General features: G+C 56.1%; 1 protein-coding gene across 3 annotated transcripts; it reads left to right on the forward strand.

Annotated features, from left to right (window-relative positions):
- MIGA2 (mitoguardin 2) lies at positions 1 to 27,730 on the forward strand. 3 transcript variants are annotated; one of them, XM_043566146.1, is made up of 16 exons: positions 1 to 104; positions 2,806 to 3,045; positions 3,658 to 3,868; positions 6,520 to 6,632; positions 7,770 to 7,899; positions 8,298 to 8,434; positions 15,176 to 15,293; positions 17,254 to 17,354; positions 17,960 to 18,075; positions 19,266 to 19,338; positions 19,532 to 19,618; positions 23,375 to 23,473; positions 23,780 to 23,914; positions 24,656 to 24,709; positions 25,468 to 25,584; positions 25,810 to 27,730. In XM_043566146.1, the coding sequence occupies exons 2-16, from the start codon at positions 2,950 to 2,952 to the stop codon at positions 26,014 to 26,016; spliced, it is 1,794 nt and encodes a 597-aa protein (XP_043422081.1). In that variant the 5' UTR covers positions 1 to 104; positions 2,806 to 2,949; the 3' UTR covers positions 26,017 to 27,730. The 3 variants fall into 3 exon arrangements, with proteins under 3 accessions (XP_043422081.1, XP_043422082.1, XP_043422080.1); XM_043566147.1 differs by having other exon boundaries at positions 7,782 to 7,899; XM_043566145.1 differs by having other exon boundaries at positions 2,806 to 3,868; positions 7,782 to 7,899.
- Positions 27,731 to 27,741: the final 11 nt, after the last annotated feature.

Consider the following 27,741-nt stretch of genomic DNA (forward strand, 5'->3'; position numbering starts at 1 on the left):
GGGTTGGCCCTGCGTGGGGCCACGCCCCCCCGCGGTGTCCTCGAGGTTGGTTGCGCGGGCGCTGGAGAAGGAGACGCTGCCCTTCCGCAGCGATGGGATCCTGGGTGAGTGGCGGCTTTGGTTGAGCCCGCCCGGCGGGCGTCGCGGCAGGGCCTGGGACGGAGGCTTGCAGCTGGCGGGAAGCGGGTCTGAGCAAAGGACTGGGTGGGAGCGCAGGTGTCCGGGCTCAGCCGGACTAGAAGGGCCCGGGTTGGAAAGAGCGGGTACCCGGGCCGTGGGCGTCGCGAGAGGTGGAACGGAAGGTACCAGGTCAGTGAGGAGATGCCCGGGCCTGGAACGTTGCAGGGGCGCGGGAACCCGAACCTGGGCTGGGAAAGCAGGTGCGCCGGCCGAGGTGTCGCCGGTGGGCATCTGGACGACCCTCAAGGATATTCCGGGGGTCGGGTAAGAGGGGAGGGGGCCTGAACTGTGGCTGCGCAGGGTGATAACCAAGATGAAATGAACAGACCCTGAAGAAGGGGATGTTGCTGAGGCCCAGTGTGGGAGTGGCCCGTGCCCAGCGCCCAGCTTGGTCAGACTTGTAAGCTACCTAATGTGGAATGAAGAGAGACTGGGCAGAGGGTGGTTCAGAGGAATGCCTGGGTTCCGGGACATTGATGGGGTCAAGGAGGAAAGGCGGGATGCTCAGGCCAGAGTCATTAATGGGGTTGCCCACTTCAAGGGAGGAGGTGCCCCTGCGCAAGATGTGGGCATCCGGGCTGAGGGTGTTGTAAGTGCCACAGTGGCAGTAGAATGAGGATGTTTATGTCCAAGGTTATAGAGTGACTTGTCCAGGTAGGAATGGCATTGGGAATGTGCAAGGGTGGGGAGCATTGCTACAGGCTGTCATAGAGAAGAGGAGGCTTCTCCTGGGTTGTGTCGGGGGTGAATAGGGCACAGTTGAGCTGAGTCTGTGGATCCGTCCCTGGAGCAAAGCAGGCTTGGGGGCCCCTGTTGTCACCTTGCACGTGCGACTCTTCTTCTCGTTTGGGACAGCTGAGGCTGCTCTTGACTTTCCTGCAGGCAAACACCTGGCCTCCCAGGCTTCTCTCACTCCTGGAGCATGTGTTCAGGCTCACTGTTGTTACTCCTTGTGGGCTCTTCTCGCTTGCGCCCCGAAATCTTTCAGGTGTGGCGTGGAGAGGGAGGTGGCAGTTGTAGTGGACGGCTCAGGGGAAACCCCATAGCTTTGGGATCCTTTGCAGCTGAGGTCACACCCCAGCTTGGTCAGTTAGCGAGGTCGGTCAGGCCGCTTGCCTCTCATGGCCTCAGTTTTCCCATCATAAGCAATGGGCGTCTGTGAGTGACTAGACTCACAGGCCACCGCTTTCCAGGGAGCGCCTGTTCCAAGCCTGGCCTACAGTAGAAAGCGCTTGGGAAATAGTAGCTGCTGATCCCCCGGTGTTCTGGTGTTTTCGTCTCCCCTGCTCCTAGGTCCAGGCCAGGTTGGGGGAGCGGGGGAAGAGAGGGTTGGTTTGTGATATTAACCTGCGCCCCGACCTCTGGAGGTTGCATAGCTCAATTTGCAGCTAAGCAAATTGCAGCTAAGCAAATTAAGCCTCGCAGCCTTGACGACATGACCGTTTCCTTGGTCCTAGACTGTGCCCTTGCTTGCCCCCGCCTCATGCACACAGCCGAGCGCCAGAGTTAGGCTGGTGGGATCGTCCATCCTTCGTCCATCCTTCCCGCTCACTGGGGATAAACGGTTTCTTGTGCCGTTCCAGTGATTTTGGCTGCCATCCCAGGTTGATGGGGTCTGTCCTGGCCTGTGTATTCCTTCCGCTTGAGGTCCCGGGAGACCTTGAAGGCATCCTTGGTCTTTGTCGGGGGGGGGGGGGGGGCGGAGGGGCGGGGAGCACTCTGCAGGATCTTGGAGACTGGGCAAAGTGTGCTTAAGATGCTTAATGCTTATTCGCTGGCTTGGGATGGGGTAGGGGGGGTACCCAGGGGGTCTCAGAAGGCCCCAGGGGAATGTTGCCCCGGTAGTGTGTGGTCCTGCGGCTTCCAGCTCCATGTCAGATTTAGCTAAAGGGTTGTATTGAGCCCAGAGTCTAAAGTTCAGTAGATCTTGGCCCAAGTCCACATTACCCCATACTAGCTGTATGACCATGGACTCCTGACTTAACCACTCTGATCCTCACATTCCTCATTGGAAATTGGCAAAGATGGGGTGATGGGGAGGGGCGGCTAGCTAGCATCTCCTTCACAGAATTGTAACGATTCAGTGAACTAACATACATACGCAAAGAGCTCAGCACAAAGAACTCAGCACAAAGGGCACACGTCGCGTGTAGGAGCTGTTGTTATTTGAGGAAATACCCTGCTTGTTCTCATAATACAGCCCACAGGAAATAGAAACATTCTTGGCTTTGTGGGAGATGAAAAAGGTATAATGATTCCCAGTCAGGGGCATGACCCTTTGGTGGCTTGACATTTTTGTTTACCCGACGGACCGCGGGGTTTGAGAAGATGGTGAAAGTGTGGCGTAAAGCCCCAGGATTGAGGGTGACTGTCCCATCTCCCAGGCCTTGGGTCCGTTCTTGGGCCAACATGTCAGTGCTGCTGTCCTCTGCTCCTAGGACTCAGGGCGGGCAGAGGGTCTGTGGGGCATTTGCTGGTGGGTGCAGAAGATAGGGGCCCGATTCTGGGCCTGGCATTGCACTGGTAGGCTTTGCCCCCACCTCATCCCACAGGACACTCTTAGGGGCATTTCGTTGTGTTCACGTGAGCATTTCACTGTGTCTAACTTGGTCATTCGTCTCTCAGCTCTGTGGAAGGACCCTCTGGTATGTGCATTTCTGTCTTTCTGAGGCGTGGACGGTGCCTGGGACCCAGCCAGCAGCCAGTTGAAGACGTTCTTCTTGGAAGCTCTTGGACCCGACGGCTCTTGCCCAGGGTGCGGGTCCTGCCATGGCGTTCCGGAGGACCGAGGGCATGTCCGTGATCCAGGCCCTGGCCATGACGGTGGCCGAGATCCCTGTGTTCCTGTACACGACGTTCGGGCAGGTAAAGGTTGGGGCGGGGGGGTTGTGGTCCTGCCTTTAGCCCTCTGGTCTCCAAAACACTGAGGCCCTCATCTCAGGGTCCCTAGCATTTGGGAAAGCTTCTCCCTCATTGTTGCTACCCCAGGTTTCTGGGGTCTCCTGTTTCAGCACAGCAAGAAGGACTAGGTTAGGAGTCTGGAGCCCCAAGCCCGCTCTTCACCCTAGGGCTGTATGAGCACTTGACCTCAGTTTTTCAGTCTATAAGAGGGGTCAGTGATGCCCTCTCTGCCAACCTCAAATGTCTGTCACTGACCAGGTCTTTTGACACTTCCTTAAAGCCACTGCAGCTGTTAGGATCATGACCCGTGGAGTTAGGGACACCTCCTGGACCCCAGATGTGATCTCTGTGGCCTTGTCATTTTGCTGTCCCCAGTTCCCTCTCTTTACATCTCCGTGGTCCACGTTTCAGAAGTCCTGGCCAGGTCCCTCCCCTTGCGGCGACTGCCTCTCTATCATTCCTGGTCAGCAAATAGTCCCTGACTGCCTGAGGCACCCTCCACCCCTCGGGTGCTCCCCAGAGCAGCTCTGCCTGCCACGGAGCTCTTGGCCCCGCCGCCTCCCTCTCTTCCTGCAGTCTGCGTTCTCCCAGCTACGGTTGACACCAGGCCTGCGGAAGGTTCTTTTTGCCACAGCCCTGGGGACTGTGGCCCTGGCCCTGGCCGCCCACCAGCTAAAAAGGCGACGGCGGAGGAAGAAGCAGGTCGGCCCGGAGATCGGAGGCGCACATCTGGGCACGGTGCCCCTCCCCATCCTCATGGCCAGGAAGGTGCCGTCGGTGAAGAAAGGTAGGTGTGAGGCAGTGGCGGAGGGCCTGACCTAGAGTCAAGTCCCGGCTGGGCCCCACGTTCGCTGTTGGATCTTGGGCTAGTGACGTCCCGTCTCCAAGCTGATCTCCCCTCGTCTGTGAAGCAGGGATGGCAATAGACCCTTCCCTGAGTCGCCTTAAGGATTTGGTGGGTGATGCGCCCCGGGCGCACATGTCCTGTCGGTGGCGGTTGTTCTTAGTATCTGAGGACCCTTTGGGAGCACCTGGGGGTCCAGAGGGGGCTGGTGGCACGCAGCCCAGGGAGGGAAGTTTCTGGCGTGGGAGCAAGAAGGGCCATGTGCTTTCAGAGCCATATGGTATTCTGTCCACCCCCCCCCCCCCTTTAAAAAGTTAAGGTTGACTCTGTATACAGTAAGTTCACCCTTTTTAGTGTGCAGTGTTTTTGGTTTTTTTTTAAGTTTATTAATTTATTTAGAGAGAGAATCCCAAGCAGGCCCTGCGATATCAGTGTGGAGCCTGAGGCGGGGCTCGATTTCCCGAACCGAGAGATTCAGGAGCAGAAACCAAGAGTCAGACGCTTAAACCGGGGCGCCTCTTTAGCATACAACTCTTCACGTAATTTTGTGTAACACCCGTAGCCGTGCTCTCAATCCCCACCCGCCATGACCCTCGCCGTCAGCCCTTCTCCTCTAACCCAGCCCCTGCCTGGTAGCCTCTGAACTGTTTTGTGTGTGCTGCTGTGGCTTTCAAAGCCCTCATGGCCCCTGTTTATCTTGTAACCCAGCAACCCAGCGTTGGCCATGACCTGAGTGTCACGTGGCCCTCTTCCCAAGGCAGGAAGTTCTCACAGGCTCACATCTTGGGAGAAACCTGGCTTAAGAAGCAAAAAAAAAAAAAAAAAAAAAAGAACCCCCCGAGGTGAAAATGATTTTTAATTGTGAATTCTCCTTGCAAAAGGGAAGTTTTCCCTTTGCAAGTGGAAAAACGAGTCTTTTGCCTAGTCTAGATTAGGACCTGAGAATTGCTGGGGAGGCTGGGTTTCTGGCTGGCACTGACCCCTGGGAAACCTGGAGCCGTTTCTGCACCAGCCTCTCGCCTGCCCTGTACCACCACCACCATCTCTGGTGTTATCTTATCATCCCCTGCCTACTTTTCTCACTGAAAATAATTTGTGTGTTGGGGGGGGGAGGGTGCCTCAGGTGGCTTAGTCGGTTAAGTGCAGGGCTTCAGCCCAGGTCGTGATCTAATGGCTCATGAGTTTGAGGCCCACATCGGGCTCTGTGCTGACAGCGGGGAGCCTGCTTGGGATCCTCTCCCTCTCTCTCTGCCCCTCCCCCACTCACTTGCATTGTCTCTCCAAATAGATAAACTCTTTTTTTTTTTTAATTTTTTATTTTTTTTTAAAGTTTATTTATTTTTGACAGAGACAGAATGTGAGCATGAGCTGGGAGGGGCAGAGAGAGAGGGAGACACAGAATCGGAAGCAGGCACCAGGCTCCGAGCCGTCAGCACAGAGCCCGACGCGGGGCTCGAACTCACGAGCTGTGAAATCATGACCTGGGCTGAAGTCGGACGCTTAACCGACTGAGCCACCCAGGCACCCCGAAATAGATAAACTTTTAAAAATGTTTTCCCATGTGTGTATTAAAAAAATTTTTTTTTTTAATAATTTTTTTTTTTTTCAACGTTTATTTATTTTTGGGACAGAGAGAGACAGAGCATGAATGGGGGAGGGGCAGAGAGAGAGGGAGACACAGAATGGGAAACAGGCTCCAGGCTCTGAGCCATCAGCCCAGAGCCCGATGCGGGGCTCGAACTCCCGGACCGGGAGATCGTGACCTGGCTGAAGTCGGACGCTTAACCGACTGCGCCACCCAGGCGCCCCAAAAAAATTTTTTTTTGATATTCATTTTAGAGAGAGAGAGAGACAGACAGACAGACAGACAGAGTGCAGGAGGGGGAGGGCTAGAGAGAGGGAGACACAGAATCTGAAGCAGGCTCCAGGCTCTGAGCCGACAACACAGAGCCCGACGCAAGCGGGGCTCGAACTCACAAACCGCAAGATTGTGACCTGAGCCAAAGTCAGACGCTCAACCCACTGAGCCACCTAGCTACCCCGGGGCACCTGGGTGGCTCAGTGAGTTGCGCGCCTGACTTTGGCTCAGGTCATGATCTCGGGTTCGTTACTTTGAGCTCCACATCGGACTCGCTGCTGTCAGCCTGATAGCACAGAGCCTGCTTCGGATCCTCTGTCCCCCTCTCTTTGCTTCTCCCCCCGCTTGTGCTCCCCGCCTCCCCCCCAACAAAGTCATTGTCTCAAATTCTTCTTGGAAGGAGAAGAATTGCAAATCAGTTCGTCAGCGACACACGGGAAACTGAGTGAGGAGGAGTTGGGGAAGTTGTCAGCCCTCATTCTCAGACTTACCTGGCAGATCCGGGGCCTTCTGGGCCAGGCCCTGCACTGGGTGACAGGGACATGGCAGTGAGCAGGATGACATGCAGGGGTGTAGCACTGTGCTAGGTGCATGCACTAGGCAGCCGTCACCCTGCCTTAGAAGGGGGGGGAGTCCAGGCTCCCAGGTGAGGGAGAGGATCGCCTGGAGGTGGGAACAGCCTGTGCACAGCCGCGGGTCAAAGCCTGCGTGACCCTTGCCCTCCTGTTCCTCACAGGCTACGCCAGCCGGAGGATGCAGAGCCCCAGCAGCAAGAGTAACGACACTCTGAGTGGCATTTCCTCCATCGAGCCCAGCAAGCGCTCGGGCTCCTCCCACAGCCTGGCTTCGGTAACTGCCTGGGGGAGGGCACCAGGGGTTCTGGGCTCAGTCCCTGGCACAGAATAGGCTCTAGTTGCTGTCCTCGGGGAGCTTACAGACTGGTGGGAAGACAGGAGAAGAGATTTCATTCGGTCTCTTCGTTCATTCATTCATTCGCTCGTCCATCCATGCAGGCTTTCAAAAGAAATTTTTTTTAGTGTTTATTTATTTTAGAGACAGAGACAGAATGCAAGTGGGTGAAGGGCAGAGAGACAGACAGAGAGACACAGAATCCGAAGCAGGCGCCAGGCTCCAGGCTGTCAGCACAGAGCCCGACGCGGGGCTCGAACCCATGAACCGTGAGATCATGACCTGAGCTGAAGTCGGACACTTAACCAACTGAGCCACCCAGGCGCCTCATCCATGCAGGCTTTCAGAGACTGTCACTGATCACTTACTGAGTGCCAGGCATTGGCGAGAGAAAGGTGGATAGGTGCAGAAGAGAGGTTTGTGGTCTTGTGGGGAAGATACTGGTCTATGAACGTTCATTCATTCATTCATTCATTCATTCATTCATCAGGCACCAAGCAGGCATTTGTTTTATGCTGGGGACTCTGCTGAGGATATAGAGATCAGTGAGATACAGGGCATATTTTCTCCTGGAGAGTGGCTCTGGGCTCATTTGCTCATCTCTTTACCCATCCATTCAGCAAGCTCTGAGCTGGGCTCTGCCCTGGGGACTCAGGGGTGACCAAGAAATAGCTCTTGGCCTGGAGGAGCCCACGTCCTGGCAGGGCAAGAGATTGTGGCGAGTGCGGGCTCTGCCCCACCCTGTGCGTGGTGGGTGCTCCCCCAGTCTTCCTAGTCCTCCCAGTACAGAACCCCAGAGCAGGGAATGGACCCAGGGCGGCTTTTGTTGGAGGCTGCTGGTTCCCGGGCCGGGCGTTGGCCTCCATTTCCTGCCACTTCTACATCTTGTGTAAGGGGCCGTCAGGGGCTGAGAGTTGGTGGAAGCAGGCCGTGCTGAGGGTTTGGCCGCCGTGCCAGGGGCCGGCTTCGGGGACGGTCTTCGGAGAGGGTGTGCGACGTGATCAGGCGGTGGGAGGGGCTCGGGTCCTACGAAGAGCCTGGGAGGGCCTTACCCCTTGCCCTCGGGTCCTTGTGCTGCTTGGTGCCCAGATGGTAGCAGTGAACTCATCCAGCCCCACGGCTGCGTGCTCAGGACCATGGGATGCCAGAGGGATGGAAGAGTCTGTGACCGCCGGTGACGGCGATGCGGAGAGTCTCTACATGCAGGGTATGGGGCCAAGAGGCCAGCCTTGGGGGCTCTCCTGGAGCAGAGTCGGGGGAAGAATGGTCTCCTCTCGGGAGCCCAGGCTGGGCTCAGAACACTTTTCCGGGTGCTGCTTTGCAACCCCGCTCCTGGACGCCCAAACCCTCATTCAGGGCTGTTCAGCCATTTCTGGACAGGGGACAGTCTCCAGGAACAACCCTGGTCCGAACGGAGGCCTGTCACCTGAGCCACGGTGGAAAAGTGATCAGGGCCGGGCTCATAGAGTCTTGCCCGTTTTTGTCCTTTGGGGGTCCTCCCGCCTCCTTGGTCTCCTGAGCCCCCTCCCGAGTGACACTGCGTGGGGCCCAGCTGTTCTCCGCCACTGAGGTCGGACTCTCGCTTCTCTTCCTGCCCGGGCTCAGGCATGGAGCTGTTCGAGGAGGCTCTACAGAAGTGGGAGCAGGCGCTGAGCGTGGGGCAGAGAGGGGATAGCAGCAGCACCCCCACGCCGGGGGACAGCCTGCGGAACCCCGAGACTGCTTCGGAGGTGCTGTCTGAGGTAGGTGGTCCTCTCCTGTGTCTTTCTGAGCTCCCAGCCGTGGAGGAGGTCGGTGGGGGGTTGGAGCGGCAGCCAGCCGCGGGAGGCAGGGTAACAGCCTGGCCTTGTGCCAGGCAGTCGCTTGTCCTGGGTGGGAGCTTTCCCCCCGACCAGGGTGTCGATCCAGCCAGGTCACATACTCAACGTGACGTGCCTAGCACATGCCCGACGCTTGGGAATTGCCCAGTAATCCATGGTGATGATCACACCCCGATCCTACTATGTGAGGAAAAGGGGCATTTTATGAAGGACTGGGGGGAAAAATAGCCTGCGCTCGGTTGAGTGGATCACACAGCCTGTGTCCTGTCTTTTCTTTACATGTGCATTTGGCACTGTTAGTATTTCTGTCTTTTTTTTTTTTTAATGTTTATTTTTGAGACAGAGACGGAGCGTGAGTGGGGGAGGGGCGGAGAGAGAGAGGGAGACACAGAATCGGAAACAGGCTCCAGGCTCTGAGCTGTCAGCACAGAGCCCGACGCGGGGCTCGAACCCACAAACCGCAAGATCATGACCTGAGCCGAAGTCGGACGCTTCACCGACTGAGCCGCCCAGGTGCCCCAGTCAGTATTTATTTCAATGTCAGAAAGGAGGTAGAAAGTAAGAAAGCAAAAATAAAAAATTTTGGCGTAAAGCATAGCAAACACACCTCTTGGGATGGGTGTTTACTGAAGTGTTATCTTGTAACAGTTAAAGACCAGGAAAAAAAAAAAAAAAAAAAAGGAAACTATCTACATGTCAAATCAATAGTGGTCCAGAGTAGGGGCGCCCGGGTGGCTCAGGTCGTGATCTCGCGGTTCATGATTTCGAGCCCTGCGTCCAGCACGGCGCTGACAGCTCGGAGCCCGGAGCCTCCTTTGATCCTGTGTCTCCCTCTCTCTCTCTGCCCCTCTGCTGCTCGCACTCTGTCTTCCTCTCTCAAAAGTAAATCAACGTTAAAAAAAAAAAATTAAAAAGTGGTTTGGAGGGGCGCCTGGGTGGCTCAGTCGGTTGAGCGGCCGACTTCGGCTCAGGTCATGATCTCGCAGTCCGTGAGTTCGAGCCCCGCGTCGGGCTCTGTGCTGACAGCTCAGAGCCTGGAGCCTGTTCCAGATTCTGTGTCTCCCTCTCTCTGACCCTCCCCTGTTCATACTCTGTCTCTCCCTGTCTCAAAAATAAATAAAACGTTAAAAAAAAATTAAAAAAAAAAAAAGTGGTTTGGAGTACCACGCAGACGTTAAAAGGCTGAGGACGCTCTATATAGGCTGATAGGCTGCTGCCTCTACAATATGTCGTTAAGCGAAAAAAGCAAGGTGTGGAATGTGTATAGCATGACCTGTGTGTGTCCATGTTGAAAAAGACACATATCCAGGGGCACCTGGGTGGCTCAGTCGGTTAAGCGTCTGACTCTTGGTTTTGGCTCAGGTCATGATCTCGTGGTGTCGCGAGTTCGAGCCCCACATTGGGCTCTGTGCTGACAGTGCGGAGCCTGCTTGGGATTCTCTCCCCACCCCCCCCCCCCGCCCCTCTCTCACTCGAGCTGTCTTTGTCTCTCTCAAAATAAATAAATAAACTTAAAAAAAATTTTTTTTAAAGACATACCTATGTACAGGTGTGCCAGTTGGTAACTGCTGGTATGCATGTGCATTTTTCCTGTCCTCTGGACAGATAACTCAGGAAATTATTAACTGTGGTCTGTGAGGAGAGGGTCTACAAAGAGAGGGGGGAAAGGGGTTTCATGTCACTTTATCATTTGTCTTTCCTGATTTCAAGCCTTGCTTATGGGGAGGGTTTGTATAGGCGATAGGATTGTGGACTGTTTAGTATTTTTTTAATGTTCATTTATTTATTTTGAGAGAGAGAGAGCATGAGCAGGGGAGGGGCAGAGAGAGAGAGAAAGAGAGAAAGAGAGAATCCCAAGCAGGCTCCGTGCTTTCAGTGTGGAGCCTGATGCAGGGCTCGAACTCATGAACCATGAGAGATCATGACCTGAGCCCAAATCAAGAGTCTGGACCCTTAACCGACCGAGCCACCCAGGCGCCCATGGACTGTTGTTGAGTCTTTGTACTTTTCTGTATTATAAACGACAACAACAACGACAAACCTATGAGCTCCTGTCCTCTGCTGGGGCGAGGACAAAGCGGGTGCTCTTTGGGGAGCAGTCTGACAGTCTCTGGAGGGTCAGTCAGGGTCAAGCCAGGAAACGGAAGCAACTTCGGGTGTTAAAAAGGGAGGTTAGCCCAGGGAATTGCGCAGGTGGCCCAGGTGAGGGAGGAGCCGAGAGCTTTCTGGCTGGAGGGGGTGTGCCCAGAGCTCAGGAGCCACAGAACCCAGAACCATGGAGGGGGCTTACCAGCAGGGGTCGCCCCGTTTGGGCAGGGTGGGGCAGAGATACGGTGTGAGTCAGGACTGGGAGAGGAGTTTCTCTGCCCATTGCCCCACTCCACACCTCCTCCACCTGCGCCTTGGTTGGCTATGAGCCAGTTGGCAGGGGAGCCTGGGAAATAGTTTGAAGTTTAAGGATGAGGACATGCCCGGCACCGGCTGAAGGTGTGGTGCCCTCTTCTCTAGCTGGGGACATTGGCTCAGAGGCCTGCCACGCAAAAGGAGCAGTGTCGCTACAGGAACATCAGAGAAAGTCCCCGGGGGGGGGGTGACAAAGCCTCTGGGGCCCAAGGGCACAGCTACACCGGGTCGCCTCTGCCTGTGGCCGCTGCTGGACACCTGCAGGACTCTGTCAGGTCGTGGAAGGGAAGGGAGGCAGTTTTAGTTTCAAAATGGTATTGATTGCTAAGACTGCATCTGAACATTCTAGAACTTTCATCGTCTTCTTCCTGAAAGCGATGAAGAATTCCCTAAAGGATAGTGAAAACTATAGGAATGGAAAAGAGTGGGGGGAAAAAGCGCCCAGTGTTTGATGCGCAGCTCGTGTTGTGTCACGTGGGCAGAGGCCTTCCGCCTCCCTGCGTGCTGGGCCCCTCGGCGGGATGCCACTGCCAGCCGTAGGACCCCGGCGCATAGTAGTTGCTCAAGAAATGATCTTTAGTGTCAGTATATTGATGCCTATGACCCTCCATCCAGACATAACCACTTGGTATCCTTCCAGGCGGTTTTCTGTGCTAAAGAATTTTTAACAGGTTTCTTAGACTATTATTTGTATCCCATACGATTCATTTCCATCCAGTTCCATTTTGAATTGTACGATTCATTGGCTTTTAGTATACGGAGGGCTGTGTGGTTATCACCACAATCAGCTCTAGGACATTTTCATCATTTCCCCAAGGAATCCCATGTACTTCGTCAGACCCCCTCCGTCCCTTTGTGCCCCCCAGTCCTAGGCAGCCACTCATCTACTTTTCCTCTCTATAGATTTACCTGTTCTGGACATTTCTATAAACGGGAGTCATGCAATTAGTAGCCTTTATGATTGGCTTCTTTCCTATGGCATATTTTTTTTAAGGTTCACTCTAATAACTTGGATCACTGCTTCATTTCTGTTTATTGCTGAGTAATATTCAATTGTATTGATGTACCACATTTTATTTATCCATTCATCCGTTGATGGGTATTTGGGTTTTTGTGGGTTTTTTTTTTTTTTTTTGATGTTTATTTTTGAGAGAGGGAGAGTCAGAGCGTGAGTGGGAGAGGGGCAGAGAGAGAGAGGGAGACACAGAATCCGAAGCAGGCTCCAGGCTCTGAGCTGTCAGCACAGAGCCCGACTCAGGGCTCGAACTTACCAACCGCGAGATCATGACCTGAGCCAAAGTCGGACGCTCAACAGAGCCGAGCCTGTGGGTTGTTTTTCCTCTGGCTCTCCGGAGGAACACTGTTACGACCATTTGTGTGCAGGTTTTTGTGTGAGCACGAGATTTCAACTCTCTTGGGTGTGTACCTAAGAGTGGAGTTGCTGGGTGCTGTGGTAACACTACGTTTGACATTTTGAGGACCCTCCAGCCTGTTTTTCGTAACGTGCCATGTTACCTTCCCATCAGCAGTGTAGGCGGGTTCTGATTTCTCCATGTCCTCACCAACACTCCTTTTTGCGTCTTTCTGGTTCCAGGCCTCCTAGTGGGTATGAAATAGTTACCTCATTGTGGTTTTGATTTGCATTTCCCTGGGCTAACAGTGTGCTCATTGGCCATTTGTAGGTCTACGGAGAGATGTCTATTTGGATCCTTTGCTTTATTTTTAATTAAGTTATTTGTCTTTTTTTTTTTTTTTTAATTCAGGAATTTTATATATTACTCAGCACTCATCATGTGAAGGCTACTGTTAATCCCCTTTATCCGTTTCCCTCCCCGCTGCCCTGGCAACCACCAGTTTGTTTCCTGTATTTAAGAGTTTGTTTTTTTGTTTGTCTCTTTTTTTTGCTTTGTTTCTTAAGTTCCACATATGAGTGAAATCACACGGTGTTCGTTTCTGTCTGACTTATGTCACTTAGCATTATATTTTCTAGATCCATCCACGTGTTGCAAATGGCAAGATTTCATTCTTTTTTATGGCTGAATAATACCCCATTGTATTTATATACCACATTTCCTTTTTTTTTTTTTTTTTACGTTTATTTATTATTGAGAGACAGACACAGAGCGTGAGCAGGGGAGGGGTAGAGAGAGGGGGAGACACAGAATCCGAAGCAGGCTCCAAGCTCTGAGCTGTCAGCACAGAGCCCAACGCGGGGCTCGAACTCACAAACTGCGAGGTCATGACCTGAGCTAAAGTCAGTCGCTCAACCAACTGAGCCACCCAGGCACCCTCGTAGACCACATCTTCTTTATCCATTCACCTGTGGATGGACACTTGGATTTATCATAGCCAAAATACGGAAGCAATCCAAGTGTCTACCCATAGATGAATGGTTATATTTTTTTATTATTGACTTGTAAGGGCTCTTCATTCTAGATACAAGTCCCTCATCGGGGACAGGATCTGCAGATACTTTCTCCCATCCTGGGGATTGTCTTTTCACTTTCTTGATGGCATCCTTTGAAGCACAGAAGTTCTTAATTTCAGTGAAGTTCAGCCTACCCTTTTTCTCTTGTCATTTGCGCTTTCGGTGTGACCGTGACGGCAGAGAAACGCTCCCTAACCCGAGGCCGCTTCGCCGAGAGAGAACTGGCAGGCCTCTTCCAGAGCTACAAGGCTCTGCCGGCCACGTTGTGCGGGGTCTGGTCCTCTCGGGGAGTTGGGCCAAGTGGACGGTGGGTCTGAGGTTCCCTGGGCTCTGCCGGGCTCTAGCTGGGCAGGCTGGGCCACTTAACCTCCCCTGAGTTTTCCTCCGTGAATCGGGGTCGTAGGCCCACCTGCCTTCGAGGATGCCGTGAGGCTGAGCAGCGAAGTGCCTGGTTCAGGGTGAGCACTCAGTGTAGGCAGCCATCTCCGTCATCACCGTCCTCCTCTGAGCCCTTTCACCTCTGTCCCCAGGCGCCTGAGGCCAGAGCCGGCCCTTGTCTCCTCCCCAGAGTCCGGTTACCTGCAGGTATAGGATCTGGCAGCGTGGGTGGAAAACAGAGCCAGGCCTGCCTGGGCCTGGCCCCTTGGTTGAGAAGCTTCTGGGGTCAAAGGAGTGGTGTTTCTTTCCACATACCAGCCTGGAGGCCAAGGGCAGTGGGGAGGTCACTGAGCCACAGGCTGCTGCCCCTCAGGTGCAGGACGTTCCCGAGCACACACGGTTAGTAGTAACAGTGGAATTGGGAACTGTGGAATAGTGACCGTATTAGTGTTACTACACATGTATATATATCAGATGTCTTACATGATGAGTATTATATTACAGCTTCCACATTGCGTGCATGTTGTGTATCATATCACAATGATTGTTACAACAGCCAACACATACTGGTCATCACCACAGGCCAGTCTTGTGTGCAGGGCTTTGCATACCCTCTTTCCTTCAAGTTTTCCCTAAAATTCTGGGAAGTAGGTACTCTCATGTCAGTTGACAGATACGGAAACAGAGGCTTAGAATGAGGAGGTCGTCTCCCCGAGGTCACGCCATTTGGAACTGGTGGTGTCGAGGACACAACCCAGGTCTGCTGGGGTCCAGAGCAGCCTTGTTCCGTGCGGAGCCATATAGCTCATTTAAAATTTCCTAGAGACCACGCTCAAAAGTGAAAGGAAACCGGTAAAAATCACGTTGGTAATACATTTTCTGTGGTCTAGTACATCCAAAATATTGTCATCTCAACATGCGATCACCGTGGAACGTCATGGAGATGTTTCAGAGAACTTTTGTTCGTTCGTTGGTGGGTTTCCTGCGCGGTTTGAAATCCGGCATGTGTTCATACTTACGGCACATCTCCGTTGGGACAAGCCACATTTCAAGTCTCAGTCGCTCTGTGTGACTGGCTGGGCGCTGTGTTGGACAGCTCAGGTCTAGATACGTACTCTCGCTGCCGGGCCCCAGAGCCTCCTCCCCTCCCCACCATCATTGGTGAGGGAAGGGGCTGTTGGCCTGAGGAGTATCGAACCGTTGTTTTTTTTTTGTTTTTTATTTTTTTAACGTTTATTTATTTTTGAGACAGAGAGAGACAGAGCATGAACGGGGGAGGGTCAGAGAGAGAGGGAGACACATAATCGGAAGCAGGCTCCAGGCTCCGAGCCATCAGCCCAGAGCCCGACGCGGGGCTCGAACTCACAGACCATGAGATCGTGACCTGAGCCGAAGTCGGACGCTCAACCGACTGAGCCACCCAGGCGCCCCTCGAACCGTTGTTTTAATTGCAGCCAGAGTCACAGCGAAGGGAGTTTGCAGAGAAGCTGGAGTCCCTGCTGCACCGGGCCTACCACCTGCAGGAGGAGTTCGGGTCCACCTTCCCCTCCGACAGCGTGCTGCTGGACCTTGGTGAGCTGGCCCGGTACGGGCTAGGGTGGGATGGGGTGGGGGCAGGCAGGGTGGAGGTGGGAGGTGGCGAGAGACCGGGGTGTGGGCTCCCTCAGAGTCCTCAGAGCCTTTGGACTTCATTTGATCACTGCCTTATTGCACAGATGGGGCAACTGAGGCTTCAGGAGACAGAGGCATTAGGGTGCCTGGGTGGCTCAGTCCATTAAGCATCCGACTCTCGATTTTGGCTCAGGTCACGTTCTCTTGAGATCAAGCCCTGCATTGGGCTCTGTGCGGACAGCGCAGAACCTGCTTGGGATTCTCCCTCTCCTTTTTCTTCTGCTGCGCTCGTGTGTGCACGCTCTCTCTAAATAAACCGACTCAAAAGCAAGGTGAAGACTTACTGTGCATATTTTAAAAAAAAAAAAGAGGCATTCTTTTTTTTAAGTTTTCATTTTTTTATTGAGAACCTTTTTTTCCTCCGAGTTTTTCCTGAAATTCTAGTTAGTTACCATGTAGCGTAACTTTGGTTTTAGGAGTAGAATCTAGTGATTCTTCACTCTTATATGACACCCAGTGCTCATCACAACAAGTGCCCTAAAAGTTTTATTTTTCTTTTATTTTATTTTTAAAGTTTAATTTTTTACGTAGAGAGAATGTGAGCAGGGAAGGAGCAGAGAGAGAGAAAAATCCCAAGCAGGCCCCACACTGTCAGTGCAGAGCCAGCCTGACGTGGATCTTGATCCCACGAACTGTGAGATCATGACCTGAGCCGAAGTCAAGAGCCGGGCGCTCAACTGACTGAGCCACCCAGGTGCCCCTAAAGATTTCATTTTAAACTAATCCCCACACCCGACGTAGGGCTTGAACCCTGAGATCAAGAGTCACATGTGCTAGTGACTGAACCAGCCAGGTGCCCTGGTGGCGGTCTTTTACACGTAGCAGACAGGAGCAGGGCTTGGTGTGGCCCTGGGAGTCCCTGGCCAGTGTGCTTTGCCCCATCCCCTCGGGAGCAGACCTTCAGGGTGGATGTTGGCATCTCCCCTGACGGCTGCTCCAGGCTTTTGGTTTGAGCCCTCTTCTGTGGGCACCAGGTAGGCAGAAGGGATGGCTCATGTGGAGATTAGTTGAAAATAGGCCAAAGGGCCAAGGAAATAGTCGTCTTATCGCCTACTCCTCTGAGGTACAAGTACATGATGTCGCCGAGAGGTCATGAAGGTGTTGAGCCAGACGGCCATCGTTCTCCTGGTGCCCGCCGTGTGTCAGACCGCACGCAGTGAGCGGGCCCCAGGACCCTTCTCTGTCAGCCCCGAGGGGGTGTATCAGACTCCCGTGTCCGGCCCCTCAGCTCTGCCAGCGGCGACGCGGGCCTGGCAAGGGCTGGCTACCTCGACATACCCCGCCATGGCCTGTCTCCAAGTGGCTTTGCCTGAGGAGGAACCCTGCCCCCCGTGGCCTCCCCATGTGGCAGAGGAGGCTGGTGGGGCCATTAGGGCCACGGTCTCTGCTTATTTGGGAGACCTTTCCTCAGAGCCCTTGAAGGTCCGGACCCCTGCAGGCCTTGCGTGGGTGGGGCTGGCAATGCCAGGTGGCCCGTGGACTCCCTTGAGCTCTGACCAGTGGCTAAGTTTCGGTTTGTCAGAGGGGGGAGTCTTGCTCGGGGCCGCACAGTACAGCGGAGCCTGCCCGTGCAGAGCTCAGGGGCCATGGGGCCCAGGGTGCGGCTGCGTGGCCCCCTCAGCAGCCTCGTTCTGGGCCTAACCGCGCCCACCTCCAAGGATGGCGTACCGTTGAAAGAAGCCATTCATTTGAGGCCGTGAGCCCAGAATCTTCACGTGCGAGTGTTCAGTAAATCGGAGCTGCGTGGTCAGTAGCAGCATCTGGCCCGGAATCGCGTGTTGGTAGCTGGGCACGTGCGCATTCCAAAAAGCCCGGTGATCTCGGACTCTCAGCTCAGCCCTTCTCTTCCTGCTTTTCCCAGAGAGGACCCTCATGCTCCCCTTGACAGAGGGCTCCCTGCATCTACGGGCGGACGATGAAGACAGCCTGACCTCTGAGGATTCCTTCTTCTCTGCCACAGAGGTGACCTGGCACGGGTTGGATGGGCAGAGAGGGAGGGCGGGGTGGAGTGAAGTCCAGGCCCCTGTGTGAACTCTCACCGTGAGCACTGGGTCGCGGGAAAGCGAAGGCATTTCCTCTGACAGGGGCGGAACTTGGCAGTTACCAAGCGCGGCTCCCTGGGGACTCCGCACACTTGCTGGGGACAGGGGAGCCTGCGAAGCCGGGGTCATAGGTCCTGTGGGTGAGGGCAGGGGTCTCCACCCCCATGGCTCCAGCCCACACTGACCTCTCCCTTCTTAGACTGCATGCCTGTTGCTTGGCATTAGTCTCCTGTCACGGCCACACGTGTCAGGCCCAGCTGTCCTGCCCGGGGGGGGGGGGGGGGTGGGGGGGTGGTGAAAGTGTGGGCACCTGTCCAGCAGATGGTCCCTTTGGGAAGGGCTCCTGGAGATGGGGATGCTGAGGACTGAAACTAGGCCTCTGGCCTCTTGGCTCATTGTTCCCTCTGGCATCCCCTCTGAGATGTTGGCCCTCGGGTGTCCCCTGGGCAGGCACCCTCACCCGCTGGGATGCGGTCCACACAGGCTTTGACACGACCTTCCTCCTCCTGCACACCCTCCCCCCAGCTCTTTGAGTCCCTGCAGGTGGGAGATTACTCGATCCCGCTCTCCAGGCCGGCCGCCGCTTACGAGGAGGCTTTGCAACTGGTGAAGGAGGGGAAGGTGCCCTGCCGGACCCTCAGGTGAGCGTGTGGGGAAGGAGGCGGGGGGTTGGAGGGGGGGCAGGGGGCAGGTGGGTGCGCCCTGTCCCCCTCGGAGGCCGGAGAAGCCAGCCAGCAGTGCTTGGTGAGGACTCAGCTGGACAGGCTGGCCGAGGGCCACGGTGCTCCTGACCCAGACACGGAGGGCTGAGGACGGCCTTAGGTTCCGAGACAGACGGGCCCGGAACTAGCAACCACAGACCCGCGTAATTAGTGAGTTAACCATGATTTCTACTTCCGCGAAGTTGTCAGAGGGCTCTAGCCATTCTGTTAGTGGGCACTCTCTCTGAGCCCTGTGTCCCAAAGGAATCCGTCCTGGCAGCGGCCCCGAGGCCGGGCTCTGGGGACAGACAGACCCGATCCTTGCCGGGTTCTGTCCCTTCGTCGCGCGTAGGACAGGTTGCCTAACCTCTCTTGGCCTCAGTTTTCTTATCTGTGGCATAATTCGGTTTCTTGTTCATCTTAAATTAGTTTTGCCACTTGATACGGAACTCAGAACTTGACTTTTGGCCGTGACTCCAGATTTAAGCATGTGCATTTGAAGTTCACTGACTGAGGGGCACCCGGGGGCTCAGTTGGTTAAGCTTCCGACTCTTGATTTCGGCTCACTGTTCGTGAGTTCGAATCTCCTGCTTGGGATTGTCTCTCCCTCACTCTCCGCCCCTTCCCTGTGCTTGTGCACGTGTGCATGCACACACTGTCTCTCTCTCTTTTTCTCTCTCTGTCTCTCAAAATAAATAAACTTTAAAAAGTTCACTGACTGAACATGGCTGGAAAGCCTGGTTGAAGCCTTAGTGAGGTGGATGAGGGTAGCCAGAATGGGCGGGAGCCCCCTGTCCTCGCACTCTGCCAGCTGGGACCTGCTTGGCCATTCCAGTCCCCTGCCAGTGAGGGTCCTTTGCTGGCTGGGGCCTGAAGGAGGCCGAGGTCGGCCCGACTCCCAGTGTCCAGACCGGCCAGCTGTACTCAGTGCTCCTGAGGACATGTCCTCAGAGACCAGCTAGTCAGCCTCTTCCTTTGGTTTGGGGGCAGCCGAGCCCTAGAGGAGGGCAGGCACTTGGCCAAAGTCACGCTGCCCGGCTGAGGCGGGGCAACGCACGGCTCCACCCGGACCCCACAGGGGCGTCGCTGGACGGGGCCCAGGGGGTGTGACTGTGTGTGCTTCCCCACAGGACTGAGCTGCTGGGCTGCTACAGTGACCAGGACTTTCTGGCCAAGCTGCATTGTGTGCGGCAAGCCTTCGAGGTGGGTGTCGGGGACGCCTGGGGAGGACGAAGCCGGGGCTGGGGACAGTCAGGCAGGTCTGCCAGGCCTGCTCCCGCCCCTGGCTCCTCTGCACAGACAGAGTCACCTGCCTAGCCCATTATACTGACCTCTCCGCCAGCTTTGGGAGACTGCCAGCCCGACGGCTCGCTCCCCTCCGTTCCTCATTCCTTAGGGTCTTCTGGAAGACAAGAGCAACCAGCTTTTCTTCGGGGAGGTTGGCCGGCAGATGGTGACGGGCCTGATGACCAAGGCCGAGAAGGTAGCTTTTTTCAGGTTTTCTTCTCACCTTGTCTTTTTAATTTTTATTTTTGTAACTTTTATTTGGTTCTGTTAAAAAAGAAAAACAAAACCTAATCTGAAATCAAGCTGAGGAACTTTGACTTCATCCTGAAAGCTCTAGGGGAGTTTCCTGGAAAAGGCTTAGGGGGGGTTTCCTGGGCTAATTTTTTTTTTTTTAATGTTTTTTTTTTTTTTTGAGACAGAGTGAGAGCACACATGCACGTGAGCTGGGGAGGGGTGTGTGGGGGAATTGCAGAAGATCCAAAGCAGGCTCTGAGCTGACAGCAGCGAGCCTGACGCGGGGCTCGAACCCACAAACCGCGAGATCATGACGTGAGCCGAAGTCAGACGCTTAAGCGAGGAAGCCACCCAGGCGCCCCTCCTGTACTAATTTTTAAAAATATGGACCCGTCTTGCTTTAAAACAAAAAATTTTTTTAATGTTTATTTAATTTTTGAGAGAGACAGAGAGCAAGCAGGGGAGGAGTAGAGAGAGAGGGAGACACAGAATTGGAAGCAAGCTCCAGGTTCTGAGCTGTCAGCACAGAGCCTGACACGGGGCTTGAACTCACAGACCACGAGATGGTGACCTGAGCTAAAGTCGGCCGCTTAACCGATTGAGCCCCCCAGGCGCCCCAGAGACCTGTCTTGCTTTTTACCTGATGATACCATCACGCGGTTTTACACAATTTAGTGACTCTAAAATGCAAACCGTCATCGGTCTCCGTGAGCCCCACCTGCCAGAGACCGAGGTGTTTCTCCTGCTCGGTTTCATGGACTGATAACCCTTGGACATGGTTGTTTAATTTCCAAAGCGCCCTGCAAACTGTTGGGCAGCTTTATTGTGTTGTGTAAGAGCGTATCTTGTCTATCTGTCCATGTCAGCAGGTATGGTTACTTTTACTGATTGCGCAGTAGTCCGTCGGGAGGGCTGACTGTGGTTCGGCTGGTGCTCCAGTGGATGGACGTTACGGTTGTGTCTGACGTTCCCCCGTCACACTGCTGTTCCAGTCTGTCTGTTACGGACCTCTTTAGGTACCTTTGGTTTTCCGTGGGGCACAACCCAGATGTGGCAATCCCGTGTCTTGGGCCCAGTTAGAAGGGCTTCCCGGTGTGCTGTCTGAAATGCCTCAACAACTTAAGGACCGAAGCTCCTGCCAGCTGTGTAACAGTGCGTCTCCTTACGTCTTGGCCGATGCTGGGTCTCAGTGATCCTTTTAATCTGTTGTATCCATTCCTTCACATTTCTTCATTAATAAGGTTGCCTGAGTTGTCATGTTGATCGGTCCCTTGTTGGAGCAAAGCCTTTGAAAATGCCTCCCCCCACCCCCCAGGACTTTCACCTCACTGTCTGAGTAATGGTTCCCAAAACACGCCTCTGATCTCGTTACCCAACTGCCTGACGTGCTCCCTCGCTTCCGCTGCCTTTGAGGCTTTTGAAACTCGGAAGACCGAGTTTGGTTTTGTGACCGGCTGCCATGTGCACTTGGCCTCGTCCAGACCGCAGGGCTCAGGCTTTTAGCGTATAGGCTCTTCCAGACGTTCTCCCTGATCCGGGCCTTCGCATATGGCACAGGGTGGTCCCTAAACACTTGGAACACTGATCCTCGATGCTGTTGTTGTTAACTACTTTACTGTCGAATACGCACACGAGGGTATAAAAACGGATATCTAGGATTTAATGAGAAGATCAACCCCTGTGTGCCCAACACCGAGGTTAGGAGGTGGAACTTACACCAGCATCTGGAAGCCCCCCTCACCCCCCCATTCTTTGGTCTTCCTTGCTTCCCCATCTTCTAAGCCCCTGCTGGCCCGTCTGTCTCCTCAGGAGGACTCTGCCAAGAGCCCTTGGGCTCACCCCGCCAGCACACCCACCCTGCACCCCATTTGTGGGTTGCTCTTTGTCACTGCTCTGTGAGCTCCGTGAGGGCCAGGACCACAGCTGTCCCGGCACAGGTGTGCCCAGCCCCGGGGCCTGGCACGGGGCAGGTGCTCCATAAGGGTGCATAATTATTCTCCCAGCAGCCGCTGTTTACCCGGCAGCGGGCCCTGAGCTTTAGACACGTCTCTACCTCTAGTAGCTCCTTTAGTCCTGACTACACTGTCCACTCAGCAGATGAGGAAACAGAGCCTGAGGAAGGAGAGGAACTTGTGCAGGTCTCTAAGTGTGGGAAGGCTAGAGTTGGCATTTGAACCCAGGTTGGCCTGACCCCAGTTGTGCCCTTGGCCTGTTCTCTGTGGGGTCCCAAGAGAGTGAAGACGCGGACAAGTGAAGGGTGGGCAGGTGAGGCTAAGGTGAGAGCCAGGAGCTTAGTAGACGGCCTGATCTCTGTGGCCGCTCCCCGCGAGGCCCAGGAGTACAGCTCTCCTCTTTCTGCCTCCGCTCGGGTGCGGGACGTAGGTTTGGTGAATGGCTGGCTAGCACTCTGGAGAGCGGAGCCCACCTATGCGGAGCCCTGGGACTGAAGCGGGAACCGACACAGCCCTGTTGGGTTGTCGCAGGCAGGCAGCGCTGGGAGGGTGCCAGTCCTGTGGGCAGCACCCAGGCTCTAGACTCGAGAAGTCAGACCACTTCGTCACTGTGTGTCCATGGGCCAGACAGGCACCCTCTCCAGTGTGAGTGGGTGTGCCCCAGGGACGTTGTAAGATGGTGTCAGACATGCTTGGCCAGCCCTTATCTTCATCGTCCTCCTTTACATATGAGGAAACTGAGGCTTTGGGAGGTTAAGTCACGGTCAAGGCCATCCTAGCAAATTCTCTTTAAAACTTAATAGAAATGGTTTTTCTATTTTTTTCTTTAAATGATTATAGAAATACTCATGCTCCTTTTCCAAAAACCCAACAGATACATAGCAGCAAAAAGAAAAACCGTCCCCAACTCCACATGTTCACATTTTGGCGAACATCTGTCTGGTGGCTTCTCCACCCATAGTTCTTTATAAGGGGTGGCAACCTGCCTGTGCGGTCGTGTGTCAGCTCCACCCTGCCTGGCTCTTGGGCACATCACTGATCTCCCGCAGCCTCGGTATTCCTAATTAGAAAGTGGGTATACTGCTGGACCATTCCTCGTAAGACCGCACGAATTCGCTGAGTTGGCCCCTATCAGCACAGCCCCTGGCGCGTCCCAGCCTTCCGTGTCCGTGGATGCACGTCCACGTGTGCACGGGGCGTCGCTAGCCCCAGCTCCGCCCCACAGCCCCAGAGAGCGGAGAGCCCGTCCTGTGTGCCGGCAGCAGCAGGTCTCGTATGCTATCTATCGTTTAGGCCCAGGCACCGGGCTGGTTGTGTAACAAGCCGGAGCTCCCCGACTCCCCCAGAATCGGCCCGTGAGTGTGGGCCGCAGGTTCTCCCGTTTCACCAGTGGTAGCCGGGGTCGTGCAGATTGGAATGTTTGGCTGCTTGACTCAACCTCCTGTCCTCACGCATCTTTGCAAAGTGAGCTCGTGGTGTCGTGCGCATCTCCCGGAAGGCACCTGGTACTCCGTCGTGAGCTGGTCTGAGACGTTGCAGGGCGCGCCGTTGTTGAACCTCTCCCAGACGTGGCCTGGTGTCTGCAGAGGCGCGTAGCGGTGGGTAGAGGACACTTCTTGCCGGGTGTCCTCCACGGCCGCTGCTCGGGGATAGGCCTCAGCCCTGCCTTGGCTCGTCCCCCATGCACAGGCCTGCCCCTGTGATCTAGTCCAAGCGAGTCTTAGAGCCTCTCTCATGACCAGAGTGGGTTGTGCTTCTCCCCACAGAGCCCCAAAGGCTTCCTGGAGAGTTACGAGGAGATGATGGGCTATGCCCTGCAGCCTGAGACCTGGGCCACCACGCGGCTGGAGCTGGAGGGCCGTGGGGTGAGTTGGTTTGTGCTGAGCCCCAGTGCCCTGGGGTCCCTTGCACCGAACATCCTTGAGCAGGGAAGGGATGCCTGTGCCGAGCTCTGCCTTGATTCTGAGGGTCTGAGGTGGCTCCGTTGCTGTCGCCAGCGGGCCCAGGCTGCTGGGGAGACGGCCCCGGCTGTACCCCATTGCGGCCCAGGGATGCGCCCACTCACCTGTGTGTTCCCAGCCAGGCCCCCACACGCCCACGCCTCTCTGGACTCGGTCTTCCCGTCCGGACAGTGGCCCTGGAGCCTTCAGAGCATCCCTGCCCTCTCACAGGTGGTGTGCATGAGCTTCTTCGACATTGTGCTGGACTTCATACTCATGGACGCCTTCGAGGACCTGGAGAACCCCCCGTCCTCGGTGCTCGCCGTCCTGAGGAACCGCTGGCTGTCAGACAGCTTCAAGGAGACGGTGGGTGGCCGCCCTCCACATCTCACACACGCTCCCGTCACCCCACGCGTTGGCCTGGACCCTGCTTTCCTCCGTCCCTGGCTCTGGGCACCAAGGCTGGGCCCCCTACCCCCGCCGTCGGGCAGCCGTCACCCTGCCGGGCAGGCTTCCCTCCCCTGCTCGATGTGGGGCTGTGGGCTGGGCAGACCAGCATCTGCGCTGGAGCAACTTCCCAAGGGAGGCTGATGTTCTCTGCGCCCGTTTAGAACCCACGCAGTGGGGGGCATTTCCTTTTGCACTGTGGTCTCCCGGGGTGAATTCTGCTCCGTTTTAATGCACGTTATTAAGTCAAGTTAAGACACAGGAAGAAGGAAGGAACAGCAGGAGAGAGTTGAGTGCAGGGCCCCTCAGGCAGCTGTGCTACATGGCCGGGGGCTGGTCTTCTACCCGCAGTTTGTAGGCGGTGACCATGGACCCCCACGACCTCTGAATGAGGTGGAGGTGCTCGGCCGTGGCCGTTTCACAGCGAAGGGAACTGCGACCCGGGGAAGATCAGCGGCTAGTTGAGGGGCCTGCGGCAGTAAGGGTTAGAGTCCAGGTCAGAGTTAGGTGTGACTGGTTCCTAGTTGAGGGGAAGGAAGCAACAGAGCTCAGGCACCAGGCCCCCGCTTCCTGCTTGGGTTGGGGAGAGCTGGGATCAGGGAGGGACTGCAGGCCCGACCTGTCATTTGAAACCTGGGTGGGGTCCCGTCTTTGATTTAGGCCCTGGCCACTGCTTGCTGGTCAGTCTTGAAAGCGAAGAGGAGACTGCTGATGGTGAGTGACCCTCGCGGGGCGGGGCGGGGCCCCCAGTGCTGCTGACCAATCCGCACGGCCTGAGCTGGGGGCAGGGCTGCTGGGGGCAGGGCGGGCGGCGGTCGGGGCCCGGCAGAAGAATGCACCCCCCCCGAGGAGGTCCAGTTGAGCCCCCAGGCCCTGCCGTCCCTTCTGGCTTCTATCACAGCACTGGCCACCTGTCCTGCCCTTTCTCTCTCCCTTTCCCAGGGGGACCTCGAAGGCACACATAGGTCCGCTTAATCTCTCCAGGACCCAGCACAGCGTGGGCCACCGGAAACTGTTGAAGGGCCCGCGGGGAAAGGGCATCCTTGAGGGAGGAAGGGCCCACAAGAGGGGTGGAGGCCGGTGTGGCGGAGGCGTCTGGGTGTGGCTGGCGGAGTCACCTCCCTCCCACCCACAGGCGGCTGGTATCTGTACTCCCAGGCAGCACCTGGCGCTCTGACTGGGCCGTGATCTATCGCTCTCCTCTGCCAGCCAGGCCCTGCTGCCCAGCTGATACCAGTGCCACTGCCGAGTACTCTGGGCACTTCTGGTGCGGAGCCCAGCCCGCCCCCTTCCTCGTGTAGTCCTCACAGCAGCCCCGAGGTTACCCCCCATTCTGCAGAGGTGAAAGCCCCTGTCACTTGCCCGGCGTCACCCAGCGAGCACGTGACTGAGCCAGGCCCCCAAAGCTCAGCTCTTGATATGCCCCCCCCCGCTTGGCCGCGTCCCAGCCCTCAGCCTCACCACTTTTGCAGGTGCCTGATGGCTTCATCTCCCATTTCTACTCCGTATCGGAGCACGTAAGCCCCGTCCTAGCCTTTGGCTTCCTCGGACCCAAACCCCAGCTCGCTGAAGTCTGTGCTTTCTTCAAGGTAAACGGAGTGCGTGGCCTGACTGGGCTGCTCTCCGAGAAGGGGTGAGCGGGGGTGCCTGGGGGGAGCCTGGCCGACGTGGGTCCGGAGGAAGCACCAGGAGGGCGGGAGCCTGTGGACGGGTTGGGGGAGGGTCAAGGGGCTTTGGGTGGTCCGGAGGATGTCAGTGCGGGGGGCAGGGGGGCAGGGGCCGTGGCCGAGGCCCAACGCCAGCCCTCCCCCCAGCACCAGATCGTGCAGTACCTGAGGGACATGTTTGACCTGGACAATGTGCGCTACACTTCGGTGCCGGCGCTGGCAGACGACATCCTGCAGCTGTCCCGGCGCCGCAGCGAGATCCTGCTTGGCTACCTGGGGGCGCCGGTGGCCAGCAGCATTGGCCTGAACGGGGCGCTGCCCCGAGAGAACGGCCCCCCGGAGTTGCTCCAGTAGTGGCGGGTGCACGCTCGGGGAGGGGTGCTGCCTGGGTCTTGTCCACATGGCGATGGCAGTGAAAAGGCCGTCTCCTCCCCTCCTTAGGGTTGGTGTCGAAGGGCCTGGGTGCCCCTGGCTGTCAGCGTCGGCAGAGCCTGGGCTTTGGTGGCCTAGGGCAATTGTCCCTGATCATCTGGGAATCCCTGCAAACTTCCTTGGAGAGGGTTGGAGCCCTGGGGGCCTGCCTGACTGCCCTCAGCTGTCCCTGGGCAAAGCAGCAGCTGGACCAGCGGCTTGTGGGGCCTGAGGGAGAGGAAGGTGGTCAGAGAGAGACATTGTTGTGAGGAGGGGTGGGACAGGCAGAGCCGGAGGGCTGCTGACGAAGGGGCTGGGAAGGTAGAGGTGGAAGACGGGGTGGTGGGGCTCTGGGGAAGGCCACGGATGGCCTGAGCCAGAAGGGACCTGGGCTTTAGACCGTCTCTTGGTGCCCAGTGCCTGCTGGCCCCCACCCCTGCCACCACCCTAGAGACTTTGCAGGTCCAGATTGGGAGGGTGGGGGCCACAGAGTGCCTGGTGTGGGAGGGGTACCTTAGACGGGTGGCAGGCCTGGACCATCCAAGGGTGGGACGGGGTGGGTCTGCTTTCCTTGTCCTCACGTCTGGGCAGGGACTGGGCCCTTGGCAAACCCAAGCAGGAAACCAGGATGCTGTCCTCTGACATTCCCTCGTCCTGCCAAAGACTGTCGCTTCTCTTCCCCTTTGCCACCACCAAAGATGGAACAGGTGGGGCTGGTCCTCCCGCCCCACCCACCTGCCTCTGTGAGCCTGGGACCCCCTGGGTGGTGCTAGGGCTGAGCTGGAGGCTCTGACCAGGGTTCACCGCAGGCCTGTCACCTGTGCTGCCGTCGGTGGCGGGCCCAGGGACCACATCGGGCGGGTCAGAAGATGTACAGGGCTGGACTGGCTCCCCTGCCCTCATTAGGACAAGAAACTTCGCCGGGCGCTTTGCCGTTGGCTCGACGCACAAACGCTCCAGCTGTGCATCGGCTGGTCCTCCAGCCGTCCCCACCTTGTCCCCACCTCCGCAGGGTGCTGTGAGCCCTGCAGACTGACTTCACTCAGTGTTTTCACCGGAGGTGGGATGTTTTATTTATTGCCTTAACACTTTATTTTGTGATTCTGCCCCTTTCAGGCTGAGAGGCCTCCCAGAGAAACTGAGTTCTTCCTCCTTGTTCTCCGTACCCCGGAGGACTGGCTCCTCAGACCAGGGCCCCTCTCCCCCGAATGGCAAAGGGGTCCTGGGAGGGAGAGAGAAGGGAAATGGAGAGGGGTGGTGCGGGTCCGCCCATCACCTCCCTGCACGCTCGCTCCTGCTCCCCCAGGCTGGAGGACCCTGTGTTGAGCCAGGGCTCTGGCCCCCACCCCCACCCCCCTGAGGCTGGTGTCCAGGAAGGAGCAGCCTCCTGCATGGGAAGGCCCGGGGGGACCCTCCTCCCCTCCAGCCCCACTTTCCGTTCATTTGCACTTCCCCTGCACTCTGAATGTCATCTTGAGCCTGGGCCCCCCCCAGCTACTCTGGTTTGCTCCCAGATCACTCAGAGTAGTGTTTTCATTTGTCTTTGTTTACACGTCCATGCACTGCCTCTGGCACTTGATTTGTTGCAGCTTCCAACTTTTGTATGGTAGAGCGTGTGTGCATCGACCTCAAGTCAAATAAATGATTTATTAAACAATGTCCTTCCAC

The sequence above is a fragment of the Prionailurus bengalensis genome, chromosome D4 (assembly GCF_016509475.1).
Source record: "Prionailurus bengalensis isolate Pbe53 chromosome D4, Fcat_Pben_1.1_paternal_pri, whole genome shotgun sequence".
Classification (NCBI taxonomy): Eukaryota; Metazoa; Chordata; class Mammalia; order Carnivora; family Felidae; genus Prionailurus; species Prionailurus bengalensis.